General features: G+C 37.7%; 1 protein-coding gene across 1 annotated transcript in view; it reads left to right on the forward strand.

Moving 5' to 3' along the window:
• Positions 1 to 26,215, forward strand: part of LOC140143425 (uncharacterized) — a 115,247-nt gene that overhangs the window by 26,601 nt on the left and 62,431 nt on the right. The window contains exons 8-28 of the mRNA XM_072165282.1: positions 209 to 550; positions 1,021 to 1,329; positions 3,274 to 3,621; positions 11,539 to 11,691; positions 12,756 to 13,055; positions 14,502 to 14,819; positions 14,935 to 15,228; positions 15,544 to 15,693; positions 15,940 to 16,113; positions 16,818 to 17,003; positions 17,815 to 17,952; positions 18,378 to 18,698; positions 19,078 to 19,425; positions 20,209 to 20,529; positions 20,944 to 21,100; positions 21,852 to 22,012; positions 22,776 to 22,939; positions 23,382 to 23,544; positions 24,104 to 24,418; positions 24,886 to 25,057; positions 25,386 to 25,540. Of these exons, the coding sequence (XP_072021383.1) occupies positions 209 to 550; positions 1,021 to 1,329; positions 3,274 to 3,621; positions 11,539 to 11,691; positions 12,756 to 13,055; positions 14,502 to 14,819; positions 14,935 to 15,228; positions 15,544 to 15,693; positions 15,940 to 16,113; positions 16,818 to 17,003; positions 17,815 to 17,952; positions 18,378 to 18,698; positions 19,078 to 19,425; positions 20,209 to 20,529; positions 20,944 to 21,100; positions 21,852 to 22,012; positions 22,776 to 22,939; positions 23,382 to 23,544; positions 24,104 to 24,418; positions 24,886 to 25,057; positions 25,386 to 25,540 (4,989 nt within the window). The remainder of the gene's footprint in view (positions 1 to 208; positions 551 to 1,020; positions 1,330 to 3,273; positions 3,622 to 11,538; positions 11,692 to 12,755; positions 13,056 to 14,501; positions 14,820 to 14,934; positions 15,229 to 15,543; positions 15,694 to 15,939; positions 16,114 to 16,817; positions 17,004 to 17,814; positions 17,953 to 18,377; positions 18,699 to 19,077; positions 19,426 to 20,208; positions 20,530 to 20,943; positions 21,101 to 21,851; positions 22,013 to 22,775; positions 22,940 to 23,381; positions 23,545 to 24,103; positions 24,419 to 24,885; positions 25,058 to 25,385; positions 25,541 to 26,215) is intronic.

The raw sequence follows: 26,215 nt of genomic DNA on the forward strand, positions 1-26,215 counted from the left end.
TTGATATTCCTTGAAAAGATTTACCCTTCATAATTTTACATGTTCTTGCAAGGAACTTGTGCTACAGTTTGTCCGCCCAAAAATATGGAAACGAATTAAGTATATTCACAAAATAAAAAATCATGAAAAACATTGATGAAGATGGGCAAGGAGATCCAAAGTGTTAGACGATTGAACAGTTCTTAACATTCGTTCACTTGTGTTGCAGATGACTCCGTGAAATTCTCCCTTGGTGACAGTGACAGTGACAGCGCGGGCACCGTACTCATGGAATATGACGGCGGGATCAGTTACGTATGCGACAACGGCTGGGATATTAATGACGCACGTGTGGTCTGCAGAAGCCTTGGGTTTGAAGGCGCCACTGATATTGCAACTGAAGGGCCATATGATGATGGTTATGGGTTCTTTCTTGACAATGTGAACTGTACCGGAGAGGAGGATAGCTTGATGTACTGCGTCCATTCAGGATTTGGTAAACAATGGTGTCCTCAAGATCAGGTGGCTGGAGTCGTTTGCCAAGTAGGAGCAGAAGTAACGCCAGATAGCGGTAAGTAGACCTATAGTGCCAATGGGCAATTTGAGTGCTACCTCATGGTTTGAATGTCCAACACACTTTATTGTCCTGAACCATGATCAAAATAATCGCATAACAAGGTCTCGCTCATCTGAAGGTTTGGCGTAAGATTACTGCAAGAACATGAAGAACGTCTATTATAATACACGTTTTTTTGTTTGTTTGTTTGTTTTTTTGTTTCTTCATACTATTGCAGATATCCTCTTAACCCACCCTATATAACATGTGTTTTCAATGCAGACAGTGGCGGTGGCAAAAACGTCACGCACTGGCAAAACATGCGATGACGTCACTCCTCATCATCTTGCACATTCTCCTGAATCATTATAATACGGTGATGACATTGTGGTAACGTGTTTGACACTGAGGCGTGGATTGTTACGCCTTTTCGTTAGCGGTTTCACTGCGAGTTTTTAATTGATTGATTCTTGCAATTTTTTCAGATATCCGTGTAGTAGAAGCCCCTAGTCTTCGACTCAAAGGCGCAGGTGCAGTTGAAACATACGCCAACGGTACATGGTATTCTGTGTGTGCCCAAGGATGGGACGCTGCTGATGCCAAAGTCGCTTGCACTCAGCTAGGTTATCCGCTGCTGGCTAATGTTTTCATTGGACTGGATATTCCGGGAGAGACACTACTTTCGAACGTAGACTGCATGGACTTTGAATCAAGACTTGATGAGTGTGGATATGAAAAGGACTCTTCTGGAAATTGTTCAGGCGTAGCGGGAGCAGGAGTACTCTGCCTAAACGGTAATTACATCAGTGATCAGGTGCAAAATTGACCTTTTTGCGACAGCGCATGCGTGATTCGTCCTATATTTGACAATATCTGCATTCTATGTTGTACATAACATCACGTGTAACTTCTGACAGCTATTGCTGATATGGCCTTTTTGCACTGATCGAATATAGTCACATTTTACCTTTACTGGACACATTTATGTCCTTATCATTGTCATGAAGGATGGTCCATGTTGGGAAAGATTTGAAACTACTTGGTACTCTAGGTCGGTAAGCATGAGTAAGATTTAATCTTTCCCTGGAGATGTCCTTTTCAGAGGTCTGAGCTTTCGGAACTCTAGCGAGGCGGACAGAGGTTCAGAGGCGGACATCTCTAGGGAAAGATTAAATCTTACTGATGGTTCGTGTTGTTTCGCTTTGGTTTTATTGAGGCTCACATCAGCATTAATACCCTCCACCTCTCTAATTGTAGGGTGTCTAAAAAGTAATTAAGAAGCTCCTGTAGTTGTAATAATATACCAGTTGTTCAACTCCTGCAAAGTGTTTCATAGAACTGAACAGTCGGAAGTTGTATTTTTATTATTTAAATTCCTGAACCAAATAAGATTAAATAATGTATGCAAATGATGTCATATGACTTTTTAAAGTTTGCAAATTATCTCGTTCTTGAATTATATGACTTATACAATAGCATTTTTAGTTTTGAATCCTGTCTTTGGATTCAATACAGCGGTCGCTCAGCTGCACTTGATGCATCAGACACTGGTTATCCAGTTGTATTAGGCATGCATGGTCTAATAATGCACATTATGACTCCTAGATAGGATTAAAAATGAGGGATTTTTCAAATTACTAAATTTCCAGAACAGAGCTGTAAATTTTCAAAATTCAAAAAAATATGTGGTGGCTGCATCACACAAGAACACATCACTAATACCGTATGATATGTTTCGTTGTAGTATTAAACAATTTAAACAATTTAATTTTCTGGCGGTACCATGGGCACAGTTCATTCAGAGACACCCCTTAGCTGTTCGGAAATCCACGGTAACTCGTGCTACACTTTTGGACATTTTTATACAAACTTTATGCACCAACTTTCAAAATCATTTGCGTGGAATCACCTTTGTCTTTGTATTTTAATACCAAACAGTCAAGGCTAGATCTAGAACTAGTTCTAGTTCCTCGAGGGGGTGCGCGCGAAGCGGCCATCGAGGCGCTAGGACTGGTGGATTTTGTAATGTCAGGGAGGGGTTGCTAGGTCCTTATAGTATCGTCAAATAAAAATATCAACTTTTGTACGTATGGGACAGTTGTGAAAAACGGTAACTCGTGCTACGAGCAGAGGACATGCCAAAAATCACTCATTTTATTAATTTTGCTGTTGTGCTTGAAAAATAATAATAATAAAACACAAGCAAGCCTGATTGATTATGATATACTATAATTTATGTTTATCTTGATAGTGCTTAAAAAGATTTAGCCTTCATAGTTTTACATTTTCCTGCAAACATGCTACAGTTTGAATATGAAATAAAACCTTAATGAAGATGTGCAAAGGAGATCCAAAGTGTAGGTCTTTTTTCACTCAAAAACGTAACACATTTGGCCAAAATATGGTATTCAAAAAAAGATCATGCGCACCAACATAACTGCAAAATAACTTAATTTAAAGAACATGTTATACCTTTTTCATTAAACACCAAATACTGCGCCGCTTGTAGTTTTAAAATTCTGAGCATGTTTCTTGATATTGGTCATGTCCCTGTTTGCTTGGAATTGAACAATATATACATACCTATATAAAAGAGTTTCTCAAATTTGTTCGTTTTAAAACAAACATTGTATTGCATGATTGTCAAGATAAAAACAAGGTTGGCGAGATAAAAACGGTGTTTTTAAAGTACTATAGAGGATTAAACAGTTCTTAACATCCGTTCAATTGTATATCAGATGACTCCGTGAAATTCTCCCTTGGTGACAGTGACAGTGACAGCGCTGGCACCGTACTCGTGGAATATGACGGCGGGTTCAGTTACGTATGCGACAACGACTGGGATATTAATGACGCACATGTGGTCTGCAGAAGCCTTGGGTTTGAGGGCGCCACTGATATCACAACTGAAGGGCCATATAATGATGGATATGGGTTCTTTCTTGACAATGTGAACTGTACCGGAGAGGAGGATAGCTTGATGTACTGCGTCCATTCAGGATTTGGTAAACAATGGTGTCCTCAAGATCAGGTGGCTGGAGTCGTTTGCCAAGTAGGGGAAGAAGTAGCGCCAATTCCGATTCAGGGTAAGTAGACCTATAGTGTCAATGGGCAATTTGAGTGCTATCTCATAGTTTGAATGTGAATGGCAACACGCTTTATTGTCCTGAACAATGATCAAAATGATTGCATAACAAGGTATCTCTCACTTGAAGGTTTGACATAAGATTACTGCAAGATATAAAAAAAAACGTTTATTATATATAATACGCGTTTTGTTGTTTGTTTGTTTGTTTGTTTTGTTTCTTCATACAATAATTTATATACCTCTAAACCGACCATAATATAACATGCAATGTGTTTTCAATGCAGACAGTGACGATGGCAAAAACGTCGCGCGCTGGCAAAACATGCGATGGCGTCACCCCTCGTCGTCTTGCACAATATCATGAATATAATGGGGTGGCTTATAGTATATCTAGAAGACCGGTAGAAAATCACTGGTTATTGTATTCATTATCCTAATCTTTCACCATAATAGCACCAATCTCTGATTGTGCAATTGATTGCATGGTTACAACAGGTATTTCTGTTAAAGCCTTAAGGGATGGGGTATGAACGCTTGGACAGTATTTATTGTGGGACATTAGAACACATCAGACATATCGAATTGCATTCTGAATACGAAGAATGTCCTTCTGATATCAAATAATTTTGATTTTTTGAAATTCGCAATGTAATACACATTTTATGGCAAATGATTAAAATTGATATTTTGATATTTAACAGTACTCGAAGTAAACTTTATAAATCTGCTGATTTATACTTAAGTGTATGTAGGTGGGATGAAAAGCCGACGATCAATTATTCAATCGTATTGAAGATATGGATTTTTTCCCAAAGCACCAAAAAAAATTGGGTCTTTTGGGGAAAAAATCCATATCTTTAATATGACAGGTCAAAATTTTCAATTGATCGTCGGCTTTTCCTCCCAGCTACATACATTTTAAGAATATATCATTAGATTTATAAAAATTTACTTCGAGGACTGTTATAATATCAAAATGTGAAAAATATCAAATTTTAATAATTTGTCATAAAATTTGTATTATATCGTGAATTTCAAAAATGAAAATTATTTGATATCAGAAAGACATTCTTCGTATTCAGAATGCAATTCGATATGTCTGATGTGCTCTCATGTCCCACAAAAAATACTGTCGAAACGCTCAAAATGCTCATTTCAGATCCCTTAATGTACGATCTTTTTTCAGAAAATATCTTTATTTTTTTTTCAAAACCGATTTTTTGGCATATTTGTAATACTTACACATGTTCCAACTTACATCTAAGAGCAAATTGTCAAATTCGCCCTATTTGTAGTAAAACGGGATGATTTTCCGTTGGTCCGACATATTATCATACTTTTTAGATTATGATAATAATGTCGGAACGATCGCAAATCTTAGTCTCCTACGAAGCCAGTTTGGTTACGCTCCCTCCACACATGTGGAGGGAGCGTTACCAAACTGGCTGCGTAGGATACTAACTCTGAGGCCGCACTCGGCGTCCTGATCCAAAACGTGCAGAACCTACTAATGATAGAGGTGAAGTTTATGATGTTGTTTCTTTGCAAATTTCCAATGTTTTTTGCATTCAAATGTATTGGGAACTTTCATAATGATTGCATATTAACTACGAGTATTTTATCATTTTGGAAGAAAAAAAGAAAAAATTAAAAATTTAAAAAGATCGTACATTAAGGCTTTAATGCGTCGGTCTTTCTGATGCAGATTTTGAAGACACTGTCCACGTAACGATGATGTTTACATTCAATCTTGTATTCTCAACGGATTTGATAATATAGAAAGTTATACCAAAGAAGACAGAATATAGTACAGAGCATCACAGTTGGTGCAATTGTTAATCCTAAGACTGATTTATCATTTTACCGAATGTCCATGTATATTTTTGAAAATAATATATGTTAATGTTAACAAACATAAATGTCCATTTCAAAATATAATTTACGTAACGTCAAGTTCACAACTTGAGGTTCAATACCACCGTCACAGTCACCATGCTTTTGGCTTAGCATTTGTTTTGGCCCTTCCATAGTATTGCAGTCGATGAACAGAGTATAAAACGTGTGCAGTTTTATTTCAAGAGTTCCGTCAGAAATGTACAATATCCTTACAGTTTCTAACAAAGCAGGGCTTACAACTCAAAAAAATAAAACAAAACCTAAATGCAAAAGATTTTTATTAATTGAACTATCATGAAGACATGCGATACAGTGTGCTGAAACGCCTGCACATGTTCACCAAAAACGCGTTCTTCTCTAATGACAATCTTTCTTTATAAGTTACCACCAAGATTCAGAAGCGCTAACACTAGATTATTTTCAGTGTGTAATGGTTTTTTTTGTGTGTGTCCAATAAGTTCAAAAATGGAAAATAAGAGTAAAATAAAATGTAACAAAGAAAAAATATGAAAACAAAGGTGCGTGTGTGGTCAAAATATGTAGTGCGATATTTTGATGGTTAGCCACTCTTAACACCCCTGTAATCTTTCGCTCGTATTATTATAAGTTAATTTTAAGATACGGAGTTCAAATTTAGGAGACAATATTACCAACATGGTAAATAAATAAAATCCGAAAAAATTGATATTGTTTTGTAATACCATCACAAAATGCGCTACGTTTTCTACATGTAACCTTTTTATTGGAAAACTTGTACAACATTGCTTCTATTTTCATGACATTAATAACAATTATTATGTGTTTTGTTTCTCTCACCTAACATTAATAATATTGTTCTATTTGTGCTAGCAACTTGGACTTGGGCGGACATTTTATAAATGAATCTAGAATAGCAGCAACGACACCACTTACATATTCATATGTAAAACTTGAATACAAATGAATGACGCCTTTTTCTTTTAGGGCGTTTTTTTTATAACTGGCCTTTATAAGTAGCCTTATGGAGAGAGTGCCCTCATAATCCAAATATTAGTAACAAAAATGCGATTTTATTTTTATTTTATTCGATTCTAGAGTATGCAGTATGAACATGTAGAAATGTAATCAAGTTGTTGCCCTACCTGCTCTTCTCCGAAAAAGATCAAAAGTCCTATACCTCAATGATAATGAAACCTATTACTGCTTGGAAATTTTGATTTCACGACTAAATTGTAACTTTTACCATAGGAATTCGTTTTAGAGAAGCCGAAGACGTCCATTTTGTATCAATAGTAGAAACATACAAGGATGGAAAATGGTATTCTGTATGTGATCAAGGTTGGGACCCACAAGATGCTAAAGTCGCGTGTACCCAACACGGATATCCTCTTCTAGCCAACATATTCTTTGATATTCAGCTGGTAGAGGAAGCTTATCTTACAAATTTGGATTGTGTTGGAGATGAAGAAACTCTGGATGAGTGCTCACACGATGTGGATAATGGAAACTGTACAGGTGCTGCTGGAATCCTTTGCTTAGAAGGTAAGGTGTGTGGGACTGGGGGGTGCATGAGGGTGGGGTGTGTATGGGGTGGGGTGTGTATGGGGTGTGGGGGTGTGTGTGTATTGTGCATGTTCATTATGTTTATATTGTTCATTAACTGTCTCAAGAAGACTTGCGTGTTGCCCAAAATAAACAGTTCTGTTAAATTTAAGCAGCTAAACTTACAAGATTTTGCAAGAGTTGATAACATTACATGAACTTTTCTGATACTTTCCAAATTGATATTCAAATGAAATTTTGTGCCCGTGATATGTATGTTGCATGGGGTACATCAGTATGTGTGGTCTTACGTGCATGTTCGTGTTTTTGATAACGTAGACACATTAAGACAATACATAAAATCATAGACGTGATTAGATTTTTTACACGTTCTTTAAGGGGGTACTACACCCCTGCCCAATTTTCTGCCTATTTTTGCATTTTTCTCACAAATTATAGCGCATTGGTGACAATTAAGATATGTATAGTATAGGGGCAAGGACTACAACTACTGCACTAGACATTTTTATTTCAGCACAGACAACAGTTGTGGAGTTACAGTAAAAAATTAAGGAAAACCAATATTTGATCAATAAATCAATTACTACTTGCCTTGAGTTGTTGAATTTTCAGTGCAGTAGTTGTAGTCCTTGCTTGTCACCAGTGTGCTATAATTTTGTGCATATTTTTGCATTTTTCTCAAAAATTACAGAGCATTGGTGACAAGTAAGATATGTATATTATAGGGGCAAGGACTACAACTGCTACACTGGAAATTTTATTTCATCACAGACAACAGTTGTGGAGTTACAGTCAAAAATGAGGGAAACCATTATTTGATCAATAAATCAATAACTACTTGCTTTGAGTTGCTGAATTTTCAGTGCGGTAGTTGTAGTCCTTGCCCCTATAATATACATATCTTACTTATCACCAATGCGCTATAATTTTTGAGAAAAACGCAAACATATGCAAAAAATGGCTAGGGGTGTAGTACCCCTATTAAATTTAAACTATAACCATAAAAGCATAGAATGATATGAAAAAGTAAATTAAATTCTGAGCATAAATACCTAAATACTTAAGCGATAAATATTTTCGTATATCAATTTTAGCAATGTGATCTTGCTATTAAGTACTTTCTCTCTATTTATTTCTTCTCGCAGATGATTCTCTCGAATTCGTTCTTGCTGACAGTTATCAAGAAAACGCAGGCAACGTTCTGGTTAGGTACGGTGCGCTGGAGCGATATGACTGCGACGATGACTGGGGCATCCAAGATGCTAACGTAGTTTGTAACATGCTGGGCTACGACGGTGCATTGGAGGCTAAAGAGGGTGGAGCCTACGGCATAGGAAGTGGATTCTTTTTAGATAGTGTTAACTGTACCGGAGAGGAGAGCAGTCTTCTATATTGTGTGCATGGAGGATTGGGAAACCATAACTGCGAAGATGGAGAAGTTGCCGGTGTCGTTTGCAAATCAGAAAGTAACCAATCTGTTTCTTCAATAATCTGCTTCATCTGCTGCTATCGTTCGTCATTGCTTGCTTTATGAAGAACATAGCTATCATGGCTCTACTTTATACTATACTAAGTTATCAGGCAGCACCATGCATGAACTGAATTCGTAACAGCTCCCCACAGTTTAGCCTTCCTTACTGCTCTGCTACGATTAGACCATTGTGTTATTAGGTTTTGCTGGAGACCTTGCTTTGCCAGTTACATCGCCATACCTTGCTTTGCCAGCTACATCGCCATGCCTTGCTTTGCCAGCTACATCGCCATGCAATGCTTTCCTTTCATCAAACAAGTACCTTTTTTCATATTCATAATATGTTGCTTCCCATGTGTTTAAAAACGCTAAAGAACACGAGCGTGTTGCTTAATGCTCCGTATTATGGCTATCTAGGCCGGATGGTTAAAGAGGTATCATTTGGGGTCTCTTTTTGCTTCGAAGGAGAAAATATCCAAATTCTACTTTTGAAACTCTATTCACTCAGAACTTTAGTCACAGTTTTTTTTTTTTTTGCATAGTCGCGTTAAAAGTCGACCGATACATGTTGAAATCAGCACAATTCAGAGATTCACCGTTTTGCTATGAAATAATTTTCTCGGTCAAATATAAAGCAATTTTTTTCCTCAGTGTCAGTTAAAAACATACATTTGTTTTTAAATCCTGGTTTAAGATTTTTGATTTTTATAGGCCTTAACTTCGTCAGCGAGCTTTTTTCGTAATTCATGTTTTAGCGTTTCAAACTAATATAGTTTGCTAAAGACAGATATTTCCCACCTCTTTAAGGCACATCGTGTGGGTCTATATATTATGGTTTTGTCAGAATATCCGTTTTGATTTCACCTTTTTTCAATTGCGACTGCCAAAATGTCCAACTCAGTACTTCATTTCTAATATAACTAGCAGAACTAATCGACATTTCTATTGTGGCTTGCAAAATATTCCATCCATGGACACATTCACTAGTTGATTTTGACAAAATTGGTAGTCGGGATTGAAAAATGGTGCAATCAAAACCGAAATTCTGACAAAACTATGATATATAGCTCACGGTGATGTGGGTTAGAGAGTTGGGAACAATCCTTTATTACTTTGAAAAGCTAAAAGGTTGATCAAAAAAAAAAAAAGCTCGCGTGCCTAGTTGAAGTCTATCAAAATCGAACATCTTACCTGACAGAATTTCACGCCTAAGTTTAACAATAGGATTTGAACAAAATATAGTATCAAGCATTATAGTTTTCCATGACATTTACTGAAAAAAAAATGATTGTACATTGAAAAGGTGCAACTCAAAATTGTTCTCATTTCAACACCAAATTCGATCGTTTGTATTGCCTTATTAAATGACTGAGTGAGCCATGTACAACAAGATAAATCGGTTGACTAGAGTTCTGCCTGTCTTCAAATGACTTGGTGGAACAAAATTGTTCATGTTTCGTTCACTTTTCGTAATATTATTAAGTTAGTTTTGTTTGAGAAACACTTTTTTTTTTAAATGTCAAAACTCCTTTTTTATGCATAGTATACATTGGTAGAGTTCTTGCAGCTCTGTATTATGCCCCAACTTATCCACCAATGCTGTGTAACCACGCAAAACATTGGCATAAGGTTTCTGCTATAATAAATTATTGATATGTAGGCCCTATCTTCATCCATGCCCTTCATCCATCTCTAGCCTATACCGCATAGTTAGTGACATCATATACAGTTGGCGTTGATACACTCGCAGAAAAAAGGGGTCTATGGAACCCTCAATAGCTCTGAAATGGACCAAAAATTCTATATAAGGCAAAATATGGTTCTACAACGTGTTAACTAACACTTTTTGAGGTTCTAAAATGTTCCTTCCAGTTTAAAGAACTGTTTTCTTGTGGGTTCTATTATAGATAAAAATGATTATTTAAGGCATTATATATAGAACCTTTATTTCTGAGTGTGTACTGTATCATTAAACATTGGAGCCAAGTTATGGGATAGAACTTTCTTATTAATGAAAGCGGAAAACGTTTATTCGTCTCTCACGCGTTACCGCAATTTTGACTATGCTCCTGCAGCTCTATTTATACAACTACTTGCTCATGTACATGTTTATCGTTGTTTATTTCGTTGTTTATTTCGTTCTTTTATCCTGCTTTTGCTTTGTTTTTTATAATAATCCTGATAATAACATTTTCCTTTTGCACTCATTTTCTTGCAGCATTACTCATCGCATGAATATAATCATCATTATTATTTTTAGCGTTATTATATTTTGTGATCTTAACGCCAGATATTAATCTGCTTTTGAGTAGCTTAAATATCGGAGACTTGTGCTGCAGAAGTGTCTAGGTTCATTATGGTGATTTTGAGATCAGCTCAGATCAGTAATGATACCAACTTTGACCCCATAAAAGCATTTACAACTTATTAATTTGATTTAAAACGGTTTGCATTATTCAGTGGCGAAGTGATGTAACAATCGGATTAACTACCATAGCAATCGGGTAAAAGAATTTAATATATCGCACTTGAACAATTGAACTATATACACCATTGTTCCATAACCATTAAGGTGGTTAATGATGGTTTTTCAATATTGCCGTCCACTTCTGATTGTCGCCCCCATAGACTTTAGAAAATAAAAAGGCCCATAAAAATTGAATAGCACTTAGTTCGGATGTAAAATTCACACGAAATGCTTTTTGAGTGATTACAAATATAATTGAATACTTTTTTTTTCGGGGCTATGTTTTTGTTTTTTATTGTATTGCTTGTACAATGACATATAGGTCCTTTCACAATAAAATGTCCATCTAAAACAAAGGTGTATATCATGCTGATCACTCGCATGGTGTCCAGAATAGTGTTTAATTTCTAACACTGTTTTTGCAGTGTTGTTTTACCCTATTGGTATTATCAAAAGTTTCAGTGCAAGATATACTATATATAAATCTTCAAATAATACTATTTTTTCATTTACTCTTGCCTTAAACGTTTTTATCCCAGATGCGACTGTCGGGTGTGACTACTGCGCTAGCAATCCATGTGGTTATGGTGCCGTGTGTAGCAATCTTGAGACTGGTTTTGGTTATTCCTGCTCATTCGAATCGGATGAAAATTGTACCACTGGTCAAAGACCTGAAGAAAAGCGAGAGAGAGGTAAATGAAGCTTAACATACTAACGCATACTATAAAAAGTTTGGATTTTTGTTTTCAAATATCTATATGTCATATTATTTGTGACATGTTAATAACGTGTTGGCTATCAATGGACAGCTAATTTATTACCCCTTTTACAATGACACCACATTTGTAACAATTACTTTTTTCACGGGTTAGTACATGTCTTTAGAACAATTAATGGTGTCTCAAACAGAATGTACAACCTCATGCTGTGCTCATCAGCCCGATCACATGTTGTTGTGGGATGGCATTCCATTCGATTTTGGTAGCACTGTGTGTGGGGGAGGGGTGGGGGGTCGGTGTTCCCCGCTCATTATGGCCATCAGTCATCTATAAGGCAGCCCGGTAAGGCAGTCGGTACACTAATGGCGTTTGGATACAATAAAATTGGGTCAACAGTAGATAATTTTGTGTGCACTGCTTATGTAGAATGTAGAAATACTGAGGACAATTACTTCCATTACTATGTGTTGATGGATCCATTTGTGTGAAAATATTGGATCCAAAACATAATAATGATAAAATTGGATGCTTTACGCCCAATATGTATTGGTCTCGCTATGAATTGTAAAAAAAAGAACTCGACTACGTCTCGTCCATTATTTTAAAACTCATAGCGAGACTAATAAATATGGGCTCAACCGATTCAATTTTATATCAATATTGGATGTGACCATTCCCATTTTGCCTAGTGACGTTGTGAGATTGAATGGAATCGATATATTAAACCTAAAACGTTTACAAATGTTTTAGAAATATGTGATGAGCATATTGTTTAAAGAGTGTACGACGATTATGATGTTGATGACGATGATCACGATGGAGACTACGTTCCTTAGAGGACGATCGAGTGCAGATCCGTCGGAACACGCTTTTCAATACGGAATAAATGCTAACCTCATCGTGACATCATCCAGCAGCAAAGTTCATTTCCCATTGAAAACCCGTTATCCGACGGATCTGCAGTCAACCATTCTGTTATGATGATGATGGCGACACTACTAACACTAACTTCGCTATGTCATGTTTATCTGTTTAAGCTGTCCGGCTAACGGGTGGTACTACTGAAAACACTGGTCTGCTTGAGGTATTCTACAACGGTAGATGGGGTACAGTGTGCCCTAATGATTTCGGGGTGGAGGAAGGCTGGGTTGTTTGTTATGGACTCGGCTATCAGCTACTAGGTCAAGTTTACATTGGTTTGGAAGCATATAGGTCACCATGGCTTGATGGATTGCAATGCACAGGAACTGAGGAGAGCTTGATAGATTGCCCTAGTGCAGGATGGGGTGTGACCAACTGTACCTTAGATGAAGTAATTGGAGTTACTTGTCTAAATGGTAAGCTATATGGTAAAATGATAAGTTGGTATTGGTTTTGGTAAGTCATATTTTCCCAGTTTTAGCCATTTGACTAAGGAACTTAAATGTATACACTAAGATTGATCTTAAATTATGAAAGGATCCAATAATCGCATTTGTATTTTCGATTTATAGTCTTACGGTTTCACTAGCAGAAAAAATCCGTGATCGGTTGAAAAAGCCGTCACAAATCTGTAATCCACCCATATGTTTCACGCAAAAATATTTCAAGAGTGTCTTGAGTTAAAAGTAATCGTATACCAAAACGAAATGACAATAACAGTTTTGGGCGTTTCCACTTCCCGAGAAATTGTATGCGGAAATAACGCTCCTTGTTAGGTCAAGCTCTGTGACACGCCTTATACAATAACAAAGACTACTAGGAATTTACAAGCCGGGGTTATACTTAATTATATCCTTCATTCATAGATTCTTGTTCATTGATTGGTTAAAAGTGTGTCACATGATCAGAAATAAACACACTATTCTGTGAGGAAGTGCACAAAAGTACTATTTACGGCCGTAATTGTACCTTTAAGCCGTAAATAGTACTTCTGGATATTTACTATTTACGGATAGCAGCATACCCACATCGCAGTCCATAAAGCATAACAATAACATTGAACGTCGACATTGACTATGGGAGTATTTTGTCACTGCCGAGAAACGACAACACAAAAATGGCGAAATATAAATCAAGCTGGAGTGGGCTACTACTGCTGAAGAAGATTCACGATTTCAGCTGTTTAATTTGAATTGTTACCAGTTCTAGCGCAGGAATATGTTTTAGACCAACACGCTCGGATTCAGAGCAATACTGACGTGGTAAGCTTAAAAACAAACACTGACAGTGCGAGACTAGTCTTGGACCGCCGGCCGCCTAGCCGGCCTAGTCCCGTGCTTACGGAGGCCTATCCCGATGCATGATGGCCCTTAGAGTTTAGGCCTACATGTAAATCTGTTTACATGTACATCTTTTCACTAATCTGTGTACAAATAACCTATGAATGATACAACTTGAACAAATATACACTGACAATGAGTAAGCTTAAAAAACCATGAACACATGGACCACCTAAACCGGCCTACCGTGCATAGGTCCTACCTAGGCCTTTCTCGCAACATGGTGGAGTTTTCATGTAATCTTTTAACCAATCAATGAACAAAAAATCTATGAATGAAGGATATAAAACAAATATATAATGCCTTCATTCGAGGTACTGGTTAAAACTATGGTCCCTCTGTGAGATCAATAGTGCTATTTTCTTTCGGGGCTGCGCCCCTCAGGAAAATAGTACTATTGATCTCACCTCGGGCCCATAGATTTAACCAGAACCTCTCATGGCAGTATATATTTGTATATTACAAAGACTATACAACTTAAAACTTAAAAACTATTACTATATCGTTACTTTCATATTGCAGAGGAAGATGTGGTCTTCTCCCTCGAAGATGGCCCAACACCATGGGAGGGCAATGTTGTCCTCAACTACAAAGGTCGCACCGGAACTATCTGCGATGACGAATGGGACCTAAAAGATGCCGAGGTCGTCTGTCGCCAACTTGGCTTCGATGAACCACTAGAAGTGTTCACGGAAGGTTTCAGTAACGACACAGAAATTTTTATGGACGATATCAATTGCGGTGGGAATGAGACTAACCTATTAACGTGCGAGTATTCTGGATGGGATAATCACAATTGCGGAAATAACGAAGTCGCTGGTGTTAAATGCGCCTTTAAAGGTATGTCTATATTCGCTAATGATAATGTCAACATGGTTAACATATTTTTATGCATATGTCATTTTACTTATTTCAAGCAGAAACATTACTAAGATTTCGAGTTTGTTTATTGCAGGTATACGATTACAACCCGAAAATACTAAGTTCAAAGACATCGGCCGTGTAGAGGTTTATGAAGATGGAACATGGTACTCTATTTGCGATGATAGTTGGGATGTCGAAGATGGCAAGGTAGCCTGTACGCAGCTTGGTTATCCTCTGCTCGGTAACCTGTTCTTCCAAAGTGACATACCAGGAGATGCTGTCTATACCAATCTGACTTGCATCGGTAATGAGACAGCACTTAGTCAATGCGACTATGAAATATCTGTTGGGGAATGTACTGGCGCAGCACTGCTTTGCTTAGATGGTAAGATGATACTTTAATAGTTGTTGACTATAAGCAATATAAGCCAACATAATAATAAAGAGCCAATACAAGAGACTACACGGTTGTTTGATAGCATGTAAAACGTAGTCATTTTTAAGTAAAGGTTAACAATGATGGCACAATTTATCTTAAATCTTGTTCGCATCTTTAAAAGGGTAAGACACATTTTCAAAAAAAAGGTTCTATCATGAAATGTAAGGAATACGTCATATTATTTGGCTAATTTAAATTTAAACTCTCTGTTTATGCCGGACATTACTTATAAGACTTAATAATTTATATGCCAATATACAGAAAAAGACGTGACATTTTCATTGGTGGATGGTAATTCTACTGACGAAGGCAACGTACTCGTAACATACCAAGGTCAATCTGGCTATATCTGCGACGATGAATGGGATAAGAATGCCGCTGACGTTGTCTGCAGGCAAATGGGCTTCAAAGGTAAAACTTATATTATTTAGATGCTTCATTTAACATGTTTAAAGATTCGAACCCAAATCCTCGTGTGATATTCTTGACGAAGACTGAATGGTACCCTTCTTGATTGTTGTGTTCTAGTTCAATATACCAGTACTCTATTTCTAATGTATGCGAACTAGTTCCAATAATATGTTTACCTTGTCAGAATGTGACCCATTTTTATTCCAAAGTATGAACAATCTGCCAACTTACCTTTGTATTGTACAGGAGCCAAAGCAGCTTATGAAGAATCATACTTCGGACCAGCAACATCAGACTTCTTCATGGATAACGTCAATTGTGATGGTACGGAAGAGCACCTCTTGTATTGCGAACACGGTGGATTCTTGGTCAGTGACTGCGTTTCAAATGAAACGGCTGGGGTTGTCTGTGATCCTATCTGTAAGTGTAAATAATAAGCTTCCTGATAAATGGGGTTTTTTTTGTAATACCGTACATAGGCACATCAACCAATAACTAGTAGTTTTACACAATAAAGGTAAATGAAATATGCTTAAAGCTATATACTATGTACGATATTTATTTTCTACTTGTTGCCAAACATGAAATACATTAATATTATTAAGAATTGAAAGCAGTGTTTTCTGGTAATTTTAGCCAAAATATTGTGGCAAAATGAAGGAAAGTCAGCTTACTATCTAACCGATTTACTGTGTGTTCTATGATGGATTCAATGTCTTATCAAAAGCTGTTCCGTGATCCTAGAAACACAACACATTTGGGTGGCTTTATGATTCCTATTAGCATAAGCTTGTACATTAGCTTAAACTACGGTATACAAATACCGTATGCCAGTAATCAAGAGAATAGAAGTGGCCTGAATTGTCTTCATTGGTTAAGTTAAGGCGTGACGTAAGTAATAAAAAGAATCCATTTAAAGTGACCGTACATGGCGCTAAATAGGTGTTTCTAACCATATTTGTTTCGGTACAATTTGTAGCAACCATGTTTGTATTGTTTAAATGCGATCATATACATGTTAGATATGGTCCAAGATGTCGGTGGTTTGGCGATGAACTCAATTAACATATTTTGTATTAAATGGCCCTCCGTACATTCACCCTTGCCTTTCGATTATCACGCAGTGGATGGCGAAGTCCGTCTGACATACGGTGATGACAGCACAGGTCGTTTGGAAGTTTACTACGCAGGTGATTGGGGGACTGTCTGTGACGATGAATTTGACATGAGAGATGCGAAGGTAGCTTGTCGTCAGTTAGGCTTCCCACACGCTAATACATTTCAAGGTGGGGCTGCAAGCGACCCTCCAGGTAAGTGTAATGTGGATTATCTGCCATACCGAGATAAAACTCAGTATATCTAAAAAAACTACAAAATAGCTACTTTTTTTTTTTACTTTGGAGACATGTTGTCAAATTTATTTAATACCATTATTTTGAGATGAGGTAACCAAGACGCTATTAAAGATGGCTATTTATTTGGTTACTTTACACGCATAATAAAGGGAATTGTACAAATCACATTATGAGTTTACTTGTGGCATCTGAAACCAAAAAATATCTGCGGGTCTCCTCTAACCTCTAAATACCGTTACGTTTATTACTAAGACTCCTCGTAAATCCAGGAAATTCTGGCAAAATGTGGACTAAGAAGTGATTTTTGGCAAAACAATCGTACAAATATGCGATTTGAAAATGTTATTTTCTGCGTTGATAGGATGAACACACTTTTAATCTTTACCCAGAGCAGCCAGCCAGTACGTAAAGCTTGAAAAAAAAGCAGTGGATCTAAACCATCATATATCAACACCCGATTACAATATGATATGCGTATATAAACGTGCTTACCCAACTTGTTCGTAATTGACCCGTAATATTTGACCTTTGAAGCTTATGTAGACCTATCCATGTAAAGATAAAATGCTCATTTATATCAGTGGGACTACTACAAGTGGAGCCCTGAAGCTGTTTAAATTACTAAGAAATGGCCGACCTTTGTTTTGACAAGGGTTGGCCCGTAGTCCAAAATATCAAAAGGGCCTTGTCAGCAAAGCCCCAGCATGGCATTATAATATATCATTTTAAAATATTCAAATTGACACACACTTTATCCCTATTCTAGAATTGGGATCCATCCCTATTTGGTTAGATGATCTGGAGTGTGAGGGTACAGAAAGCACTTTAGCTGACTGTAACGGCAGTCCGTGGGGCGATAGCAACTGTGCCCATAGAGAAGATGTATTTCTATCCTGCCTTGATGGTGAGTCTAATAATTAAGTAATATAAAATTGATCATACTTCGTTTACAATACGTACTCATGTGAACCTCAAATACATATTGGAGTTGAAAATAGCCCGAGTTTCAATGGTATGACAACACCCTCGGGACTGACAACGCGACTTGTCTATTGTAACTCCTGAATGAATCACAAATTATTACCCAATTCACCTTTCATCATCGTATCTATCATATCATTATACAACACGGCAATAACAATACTTTAGCCATCAAATTCTTTATTCTGTTTAATACGATTATGGTATCACCCGTGATGCTTTGATGCACGAGAGAGGCTGAAAATAATAAACACGTACATTTGTTGATTTGCTGGATTGTAGCTCAATTGAAGTAGATCGTTTATAATCAAACCTATTGTAATACATCTGCTTACCATTTGCAAACAGTGGACTCCGTGGAGGTGAGACTGGCTGAAGGTGATGAACGATCAGGTCGTGTGGAAGTCAACTATGATGGCGAATGGGGTACCATCTGTGACGACGACTTTGATATCCAAGATGCGCACGTTGTTTGCCGCAGTGTAGGCCTTCCCGGGGCCATAAGCTATGCATCTTCTGCAGCAGGGTTTGGGCAAGGATCCGGGCCCGTACATCTGGATGATCTTGACTGTAATGGCATGGAAGAGTCGTTGCTAGAATGCAAGCACAAAGGATGGGGAATTTCTAACTGCTTCCATTCCGAAGATGTTAGTGTGATCTGTGAAGAAAGTAAGTTCCAAAGCAATATTTAAGATATGTCTTTAAGGATTTGTACATGTGACATCATTCCGGCAGAATATCATATCATGTTTGCGCGAGAATCCTTTCTTGTTGTTATTTTAAAACTCGTGCCGAATCAGACAAACATACAATTAGCTGATTCCTGCAGCATAATGTATCGACTAGTACCTTGCATTTGTTTATTAAGATTTGAAATGAATGACAATCTGTTATTATCAATGATTCCGCTGAATGTAATATGGACACAATTCGATCTACTCGGGTCAAAGTCAGCGATTGCGCACACTGCATCGTGAGTAGTGACACGCATATATATTACTATTTTAAAAAACCCCACCTTTTTAATTTTAATACGCGTTGAATTTAGGTAAGGATCCAAAAGAGGGCAGCATAAGACTTATCGATGGTGAAGATGAGAGCACAGGCAGATTAGAAATCTTCCACAATGAAATCTGGGGCAGCGTATGTGATGATGATTGGGAGGCAAACCGTTTTAACAACGCCAAAGTGGTTTGTAGCCAGCTGGGCTACACATACGTCAATATTGCCCGGATGTACCTTGAGCCGGGTGTACTGGGTGCAGCCGATACTCCTATATGGTTGGATAATGTGAAATGCGACGGTACTGAGATTGGACTGATCGATTGTAATGCAAATGAGTTTGAAGATAATGACTGCACACATTACGAAGATGTCGGAGTCTCCTGTCTACAAGGTAAATGTTTCTTAACCTTTTGATATGAATGTGTAAGCTATAAGGATCTCGCAACACAGAATGCTTGCAAGGGAGGGAGAATGATCCAATGACTGGGCGCCGCCAAACTGTTGAGACCAGTACATTTGGCGGGATATTTGAGTGGATCCAGCCATAACATGTCTGACGCAGTATATTTTTCTGTTGGAGAGAAAATTAATTTTGTTCAGTTTTATTTCGAGATTTAAGTCAGAAAATGGACAATATTCTTACAGTATATAACTCACCTAAACCCAGACGAAGCCTTCATGCAAAAAAGTTATTAATTTCATTATGTTGATGACAAGAGATACATTGTGCAGAAATGCCTTCACCAAAACAGAGTTCTAATGATCATCTTCCTCTATGATTTACCACCAAGAGTCAAGAAGCTCTATTAAAGACAAACATTGTCAAACATGAAGAGAAAAGAGAGAAAATCAAAGTAATAAAAAAATATGAAACATAGATATACTTGTGTTCAACTTTCATTGTACGGTATAAGTTCTATTAATTTCTATTTCTATATTTTATTTGTCAAACATGAAGAAAAATAAAAAGTAATAAAAAATATGAAACATAGATGTGCTTGTGTTCAACTTTCATTGTACGATATTATGACGGTTTGCCACTCATGGCACCCCTGTCATCTCACGCTCATAAGTTAAGTTCGTTTTAAGATACGGAGTTAAATCTTATAGCAGGCGCTTGCAAGAATGATTATTAAATAATATCTGTAAAAATCTTTTCTTAATTCAATACCAGTTGATAAGGTCGAAGCTCGTCTTGTTGGAGGTGAATCCCAATTCGATGGAAGAGTTGAGGTGAATTATGATGGACAATGGGGCACCGTTTGTGATGATAAGTTCGATATGCAGGACGCCACCGTCATTTGCAAAATGCTCGGATCAAATTCGGCAATAGGGTTCTCCTCTTCTAGCGACGGAGAAGACACACAACCAATTTGGTTGGATGATTTGTCCTGCACGGGTAACGAGACGACAGTTTTGGAATGTCTCCATGCTGGATTTGGCAAGAGTAATTGCAGGCATAAGGAAGATATATCAGTGACTTGCGGTAAACCCGGTGAGTTAAGTGTTTTGATGTAACTATAGGTAGAGGAAAATTTAGTTAGCTTGAAATTCCCCTGGACAAAAAACGTACTGCTAATTGTCTCGTTGTAACCCGTACGAAACTCGGGGAGCTGATCCTGGATGCGATGATTATTTGTAGAATGTCTAGGGGGTGCGCTCTTGAAGCAGCAAAGTCCCTGATTTGTTGTTTGGTTTATGGAATGATATGGGGCCGTAGTGGTCAGCGACAACCTGTAAAGTGTGCTGAGGCTTGTGGATCAACATCTAGGCGTTGTGCCTGTGCGTTTTTTGTTTTGTTTTATATGGTAGAGAAGATGTATGAAATATGAATTTTCATTTTCGTACCTGTATTGATACAGCACATCTTCATTAAAAGATATTTTTATCTCGGTTTATGATATTTCAGAGGACGGTGCCGTTAGATTAGTAGGAGGCAAAGACAATACAGAAGGACGTGTAGAGGTTTTCCATGACGATGTTTGGGGAACCATTTGTGACGACGAGTTTGGCATCAAAGATGCTCACGTGATCTGCAGACAACTTGGGTTTGATTACGCTAACAGGTAAACGTCCACCCTTAACTGCTATACTATATAAAGTACAAACACACTTGCATACCCTTCACAGAATATTTTGCAACATTTTCCATCATCTCTTTTGTACATTGTACATCTTCCTTCTAGAGACTGCTAAACACGAGTAATATTCCACATATCAAATGCAAAACCTCAGTGAGAAAGATAGCTAGTAGCTATCAAAAGGTCTGCACGTGTTTAAGGACCCCGTGACACCTCTTGAAGGCTGCATCCAATGTGTTGAAGATTAATATCATGTCTTCCATACGGGTTGTGTGGAACAGCACAATGTGGAACATGTCCGAATCTCGTACGATGCGATACATAGCATCAACACACCAAAGCACTATAAATGCAGTGTGTGTCTATAAAAAATAGGCCCTGCGGATTGGAGGACTTAACTTAAAATGTCGGCAGTAAAATTAAAACTTTTTAACGATACTCTTTTGTCTTTAAAATGGTGCACAAATCATCCAAATCCGTTCATGGGTCAATGAGATAATTGGGATTGTACAAATAGACCCGTTTTTGGACCATTTCAATGGGGGAAATACACACTAGTGTGTTGCATTGTAGTTTATAATGGACAAAAATAAATGAAGTAAACTCTTAGCCTTGCTGGTACGAGTTTTAAAAAAATCAACCAATAAAGAACAAAACAGCCATTTGCTCACATTTTTGGATGCTTGTCAATCGCTGATTTGCATGGTAAAAGATATGATGTGTATTTACCTTTCAGAGCTTTTGGAAGCGCTGCTTTTGGCGAAGGCCTAGAGCCAACTTGGATTGATGATCTGGAGTGTGTAGGAGACGAGGATACAGTCGCAGATTGTCCTCGTAACGATTGGGGAGATGAGAACTGTGGACATACCGAGGATGTTGGAGTGTCCTGCTTTACCCGTAAGTGTTTATCACAATGCTAAATCTTTCGGCACAAATGTGTATGAAGACCTTTATATTTCGGCTATAACTATACAGCCCTTGCTGCGGAAGCGTCATTAGACGACCGGTAGTGTGCTGAGGGCGCTTAATACTTGGAAATTCCAGTCCTTGATTTGTGTTTAGTTCGGGATAAGGATAATAAGATATGAGAGCCTATACGCATACTAATACTTCATCCTGAACTAAATGATTTTATAGCATGCTCATCTGACCAGATGTGAATAGACATATAGATGTGAATAGACCATGTGCTGAAAGCTTGATGAAACTTTGAATTATTTAACTATCTAAAATAATCTAAGATTTAATAACGCGTGTGAACTTGCATTTGGATATTGAAAGGTAATAATACATAATTCGTTGCAATTATGATCAAAAAGTCCTAAACTTGGGCCAGGGTAAACCGTGGCTCTGTACGACTAAATTGTTTTTACTATTAAGACGCTTCGGGATTAGTGCCCAAGGCGCGATTCACGTGTTGTTGATGGGTAGGGTGTGGGTGTAAGCACCGAAGCCGCGATCAGAGTTGGAAGCCTGACAGTTACGGATGTGGTCATCCCCCCCCCCCTCCCACCAAACTATACTGCTATTATGCAAGTCATGTTGGTGTGGCTTGCGGGTAAACTTTTCCCAGATTGTGACACAGACTAGTGTTTTCGTAAGATAAGGCCGTCTTTATCATTGTTATCACTGTACACTTTTGTTGTCATTCTGTTGACAGTTGAGTCACCTTTAGAGGTTCGTCTCGTTGGCGGCAACGATACCAAAAGAGGAACCGTTGAAGTGAATTTCAACAACGAATGGGGAACTATATGTGATGACCAATGGGACCTGGATAACGCTAAGGTTGTGTGCCGACAACTAGGATTCTACACTGCAGTCGAGGTAATTGTTACATTATTACCCCGGGCGCATGGTGGAGAGGGCATTTGTATTTCAAGTTGTATATCATCCTCTTAGAAAAGTTAAAGGTCTTTTGTCACAGGTGGCCACGGTATCTCGTTAGGGTATTGAAAAACAGCAATATGGTGAAAAGGGGTACCTTAATTGCACACATATGTTACTCGAAAAAGGTAGCTAAATGCGGTACCATGATACCAGAAAAAAATCCTTTGAAATGAAGGTTACTTTTAGGAGCAGCCTGCCTGCGGACTACTTCTTTGTTGGCTGAATTTACTGTAATCGACTATGGCTGTACATATACTAACCTATAGGCGCCAGTTAGACAAGTTAGACAAGGAATACTTTGGGTAACATTATTATTTATGATATTTTAAGACGTGTTTTTAGAACGATGAAATTGATTATGTTTTTCCTTATTATACAGGCTCCTATACAGGCAGCATTTGGTGAAGGTAGCGGTCGTATACTTCTAGATGATGTTCAATGCGAAGGAGATGAGGAAACTTTGATCACGTGCTCACATCGAGAAATTGGGGAATCTAACTGCCAACATGATGAAGATGCGGGCGTGGTCTGTGCAAATCCCGGTAAATATAAATAAAATAATAATAATAAAAACCAGTATCTGCAAAATTAATCAATAATTTAGAGTAGATGAAACGTCTAACATTGGGACAAGACGTCCTCTAAATACCTACAATGCAGTGTCTGCTTATAATATATTGGAAGGAACTGTGTGTTTACTGCGTAGCTTTTTTTTATCGACGCCCTGGTTATTTTATGATAGTTATTGTAGTCACACATAAAAGGAATAAGTTTCCGTGTATTATGTAAAACGTTATTCCTCATTTCATAAGACAATAGAACCTAATTAGTTCGATCTTTCGATCGAGCATCGATGTTCGGTCGATCCAGATTATTTTTTATAAAACACCAATTAATTAGCTATTATTAATTTTCATAATATTTAATCTTTGAACGTAATTGTTTAGGTGATAGTTCATTAATAACAGGCATCGAAGCAGTATCGACGGTCGATGCAGTTAGGGAACAAATTTGGCTCTGGTGCCTAACATCTTGCATGACAGGAATTATATGCACACAGAACAAGCAATATTTACCATAATGGACATTCTTACTTTTCAGAGGACGGTACGCTAAGACGAAACGAAGAAAACGGCCGACTGGAAGTATATTACTTCGGAGATTGGGGAGCAGTATGTGATGATAAGTGGCAGACTAACTTCCAGAACCTCCAAGTAGCATGCAGAGAATTAACAGGCGGACTTCCTGATTACTGGGCCAAGACGGCGACCGCGATATACCCAGATGATCCAGTATGGCTTGATGAAGTTACGTGTAATGGTGACGAAACGTCTCTTGCAGACTGTCCAGCCAACTCCCCTGGTGATTCTGACTGCACTCATCAAGAAGATGTGTCTGTCTTTTGTTTACCTCCATGTAAGTCGTTGACTAGTATGAAGTCGTAAAACGAAATATTTATTCTGATTTTCATATTACCATTATTACCATATTATTTTATTATAATTGAAACTATTATTATAATTATATCATTATTATTAATTGATGAATATATTCGATATACATTAATATCCGGATTATGTCGACTAATCCACAAGTTACCCAAGCCTCGTCCCAAGGTGATTAAACTCAAATAAGTTTAAGGTTACAGACAATGAATGACAAACCTCAAATCAAGGCGATGACAAAATGTTGCGAGGTCGATACCTAAAATCACTGGCGAAGATGCAACTAGTGATAAGTCTCCACTATTTTAATTTATTAGCATACTGCCTTTTCAAATGCAAGATGCGTGAGATCCATGTAAATGCTCGGAGACATCGTTGACTTACTCGGTAAGATTCTGCACTGCGTTCTAAATCAATTGTATTGATATAATATTTCAGCAACAGAAGAAGAGTTTGATATAAGACTCGTCGACGCCAATGGTAACGAGGGGACCTCCGGAAGAGTTGAGGTGTTTCTTAAAGGTGCTTGGGGAACAGTTTGCGATGACGAATTTGGTCTAGAAGAAGCCAACGTTGTCTGTCGGTCAATGGGCTACAATAGCGCTGATGAGTAAGTGTTCATTACGATTATTTTATTCACTATGGAGAGATAATAATTGCCACGTGGGTACTATTGTTATGTCTGATGGTATTTAAGAAGTAAAGCCTAAAACAAATGTCATTACAGCTACTACAATATATTTACGTCTATAACATAATATTTTACACTACTAAACTAATATACACACCCCTACGTAAAGACACTAACTGTTTGCATTGATTTCTTTGTTCAATATGGTTTACATTCATAATGCAAAGATATTCTTTATAATTATATTTGAGGTATAGAAACTGCATCTCTCACGTTCTGTATATCTTTGAATTTGCCCTTTGTTTAGTTTTACACAACTTGGTGGCGGCAATGGCACTATTTGGTTAGACAACCTTGAATGTATTGGAGATGAACCAAATCTTCTGCATTGTATCCACGCTGGCCTGAATAAAAGCAACTGCGCCCATAGAGAGGATGTTGGTGTAACCTGCACACCACCCGGTAAAGCCATTCTTTTGTCTAGTTTATTTAACATTCATCCACACACACCAGTAGCATAACCAGCGGTGATCAGGAGGCTGACATAAAAGCGAAAGTACCTCTCTGACCTGAAATGAAAGTTAAAATCGGGAAAATAAATGGAAAGAAAAAGCCCAAGGAATCCGTTTCCTACCTAAATCACACCGATCATGGGCCAAAATAGTGTAACATGTTACATGTTGGCGCTCTTCCTACGCACATTTTTCCAATAAACTTCTTTTGGGGAAGTTCGAAATCTTAACATGCATACAGACTCTTTAAAAAAAAACGCTGTAGGTATTATATTCCCACCAACAATTAGTCAAAATGATGCAACCGAGAAACTGTGTTCGTCTCCTCCCCTCCTATCCAAGAAAGCTGGTTACGCCCCTACAAACCCTTTTGTGAATATACAAACCAATCAGGAGTAGGTAATAGTTATTAAAGGCTATTCATTTTAAACATTTAGGCTTATTTAAAACTATGGGCGGTTGATACGGGTTTTGAGAATACATACCATCTAAACTCTAATGCTGGTTCTGAATTTGTACACAAATATGCTGCATGGTAACTTTTCGTATTTTCCAAGAGTAAGATGTAGCTTACTTAATAATCTGCGTGCTAGTCACAGGTATCAACATAAAAAAACCCAAGTAT

The sequence above is a fragment of the Amphiura filiformis genome, chromosome 2, assembly GCF_039555335.1.
Source record: "Amphiura filiformis chromosome 2, Afil_fr2py, whole genome shotgun sequence".
NCBI classification, from domain to species: Eukaryota; Metazoa; Echinodermata; class Ophiuroidea; order Amphilepidida; family Amphiuridae; genus Amphiura; species Amphiura filiformis.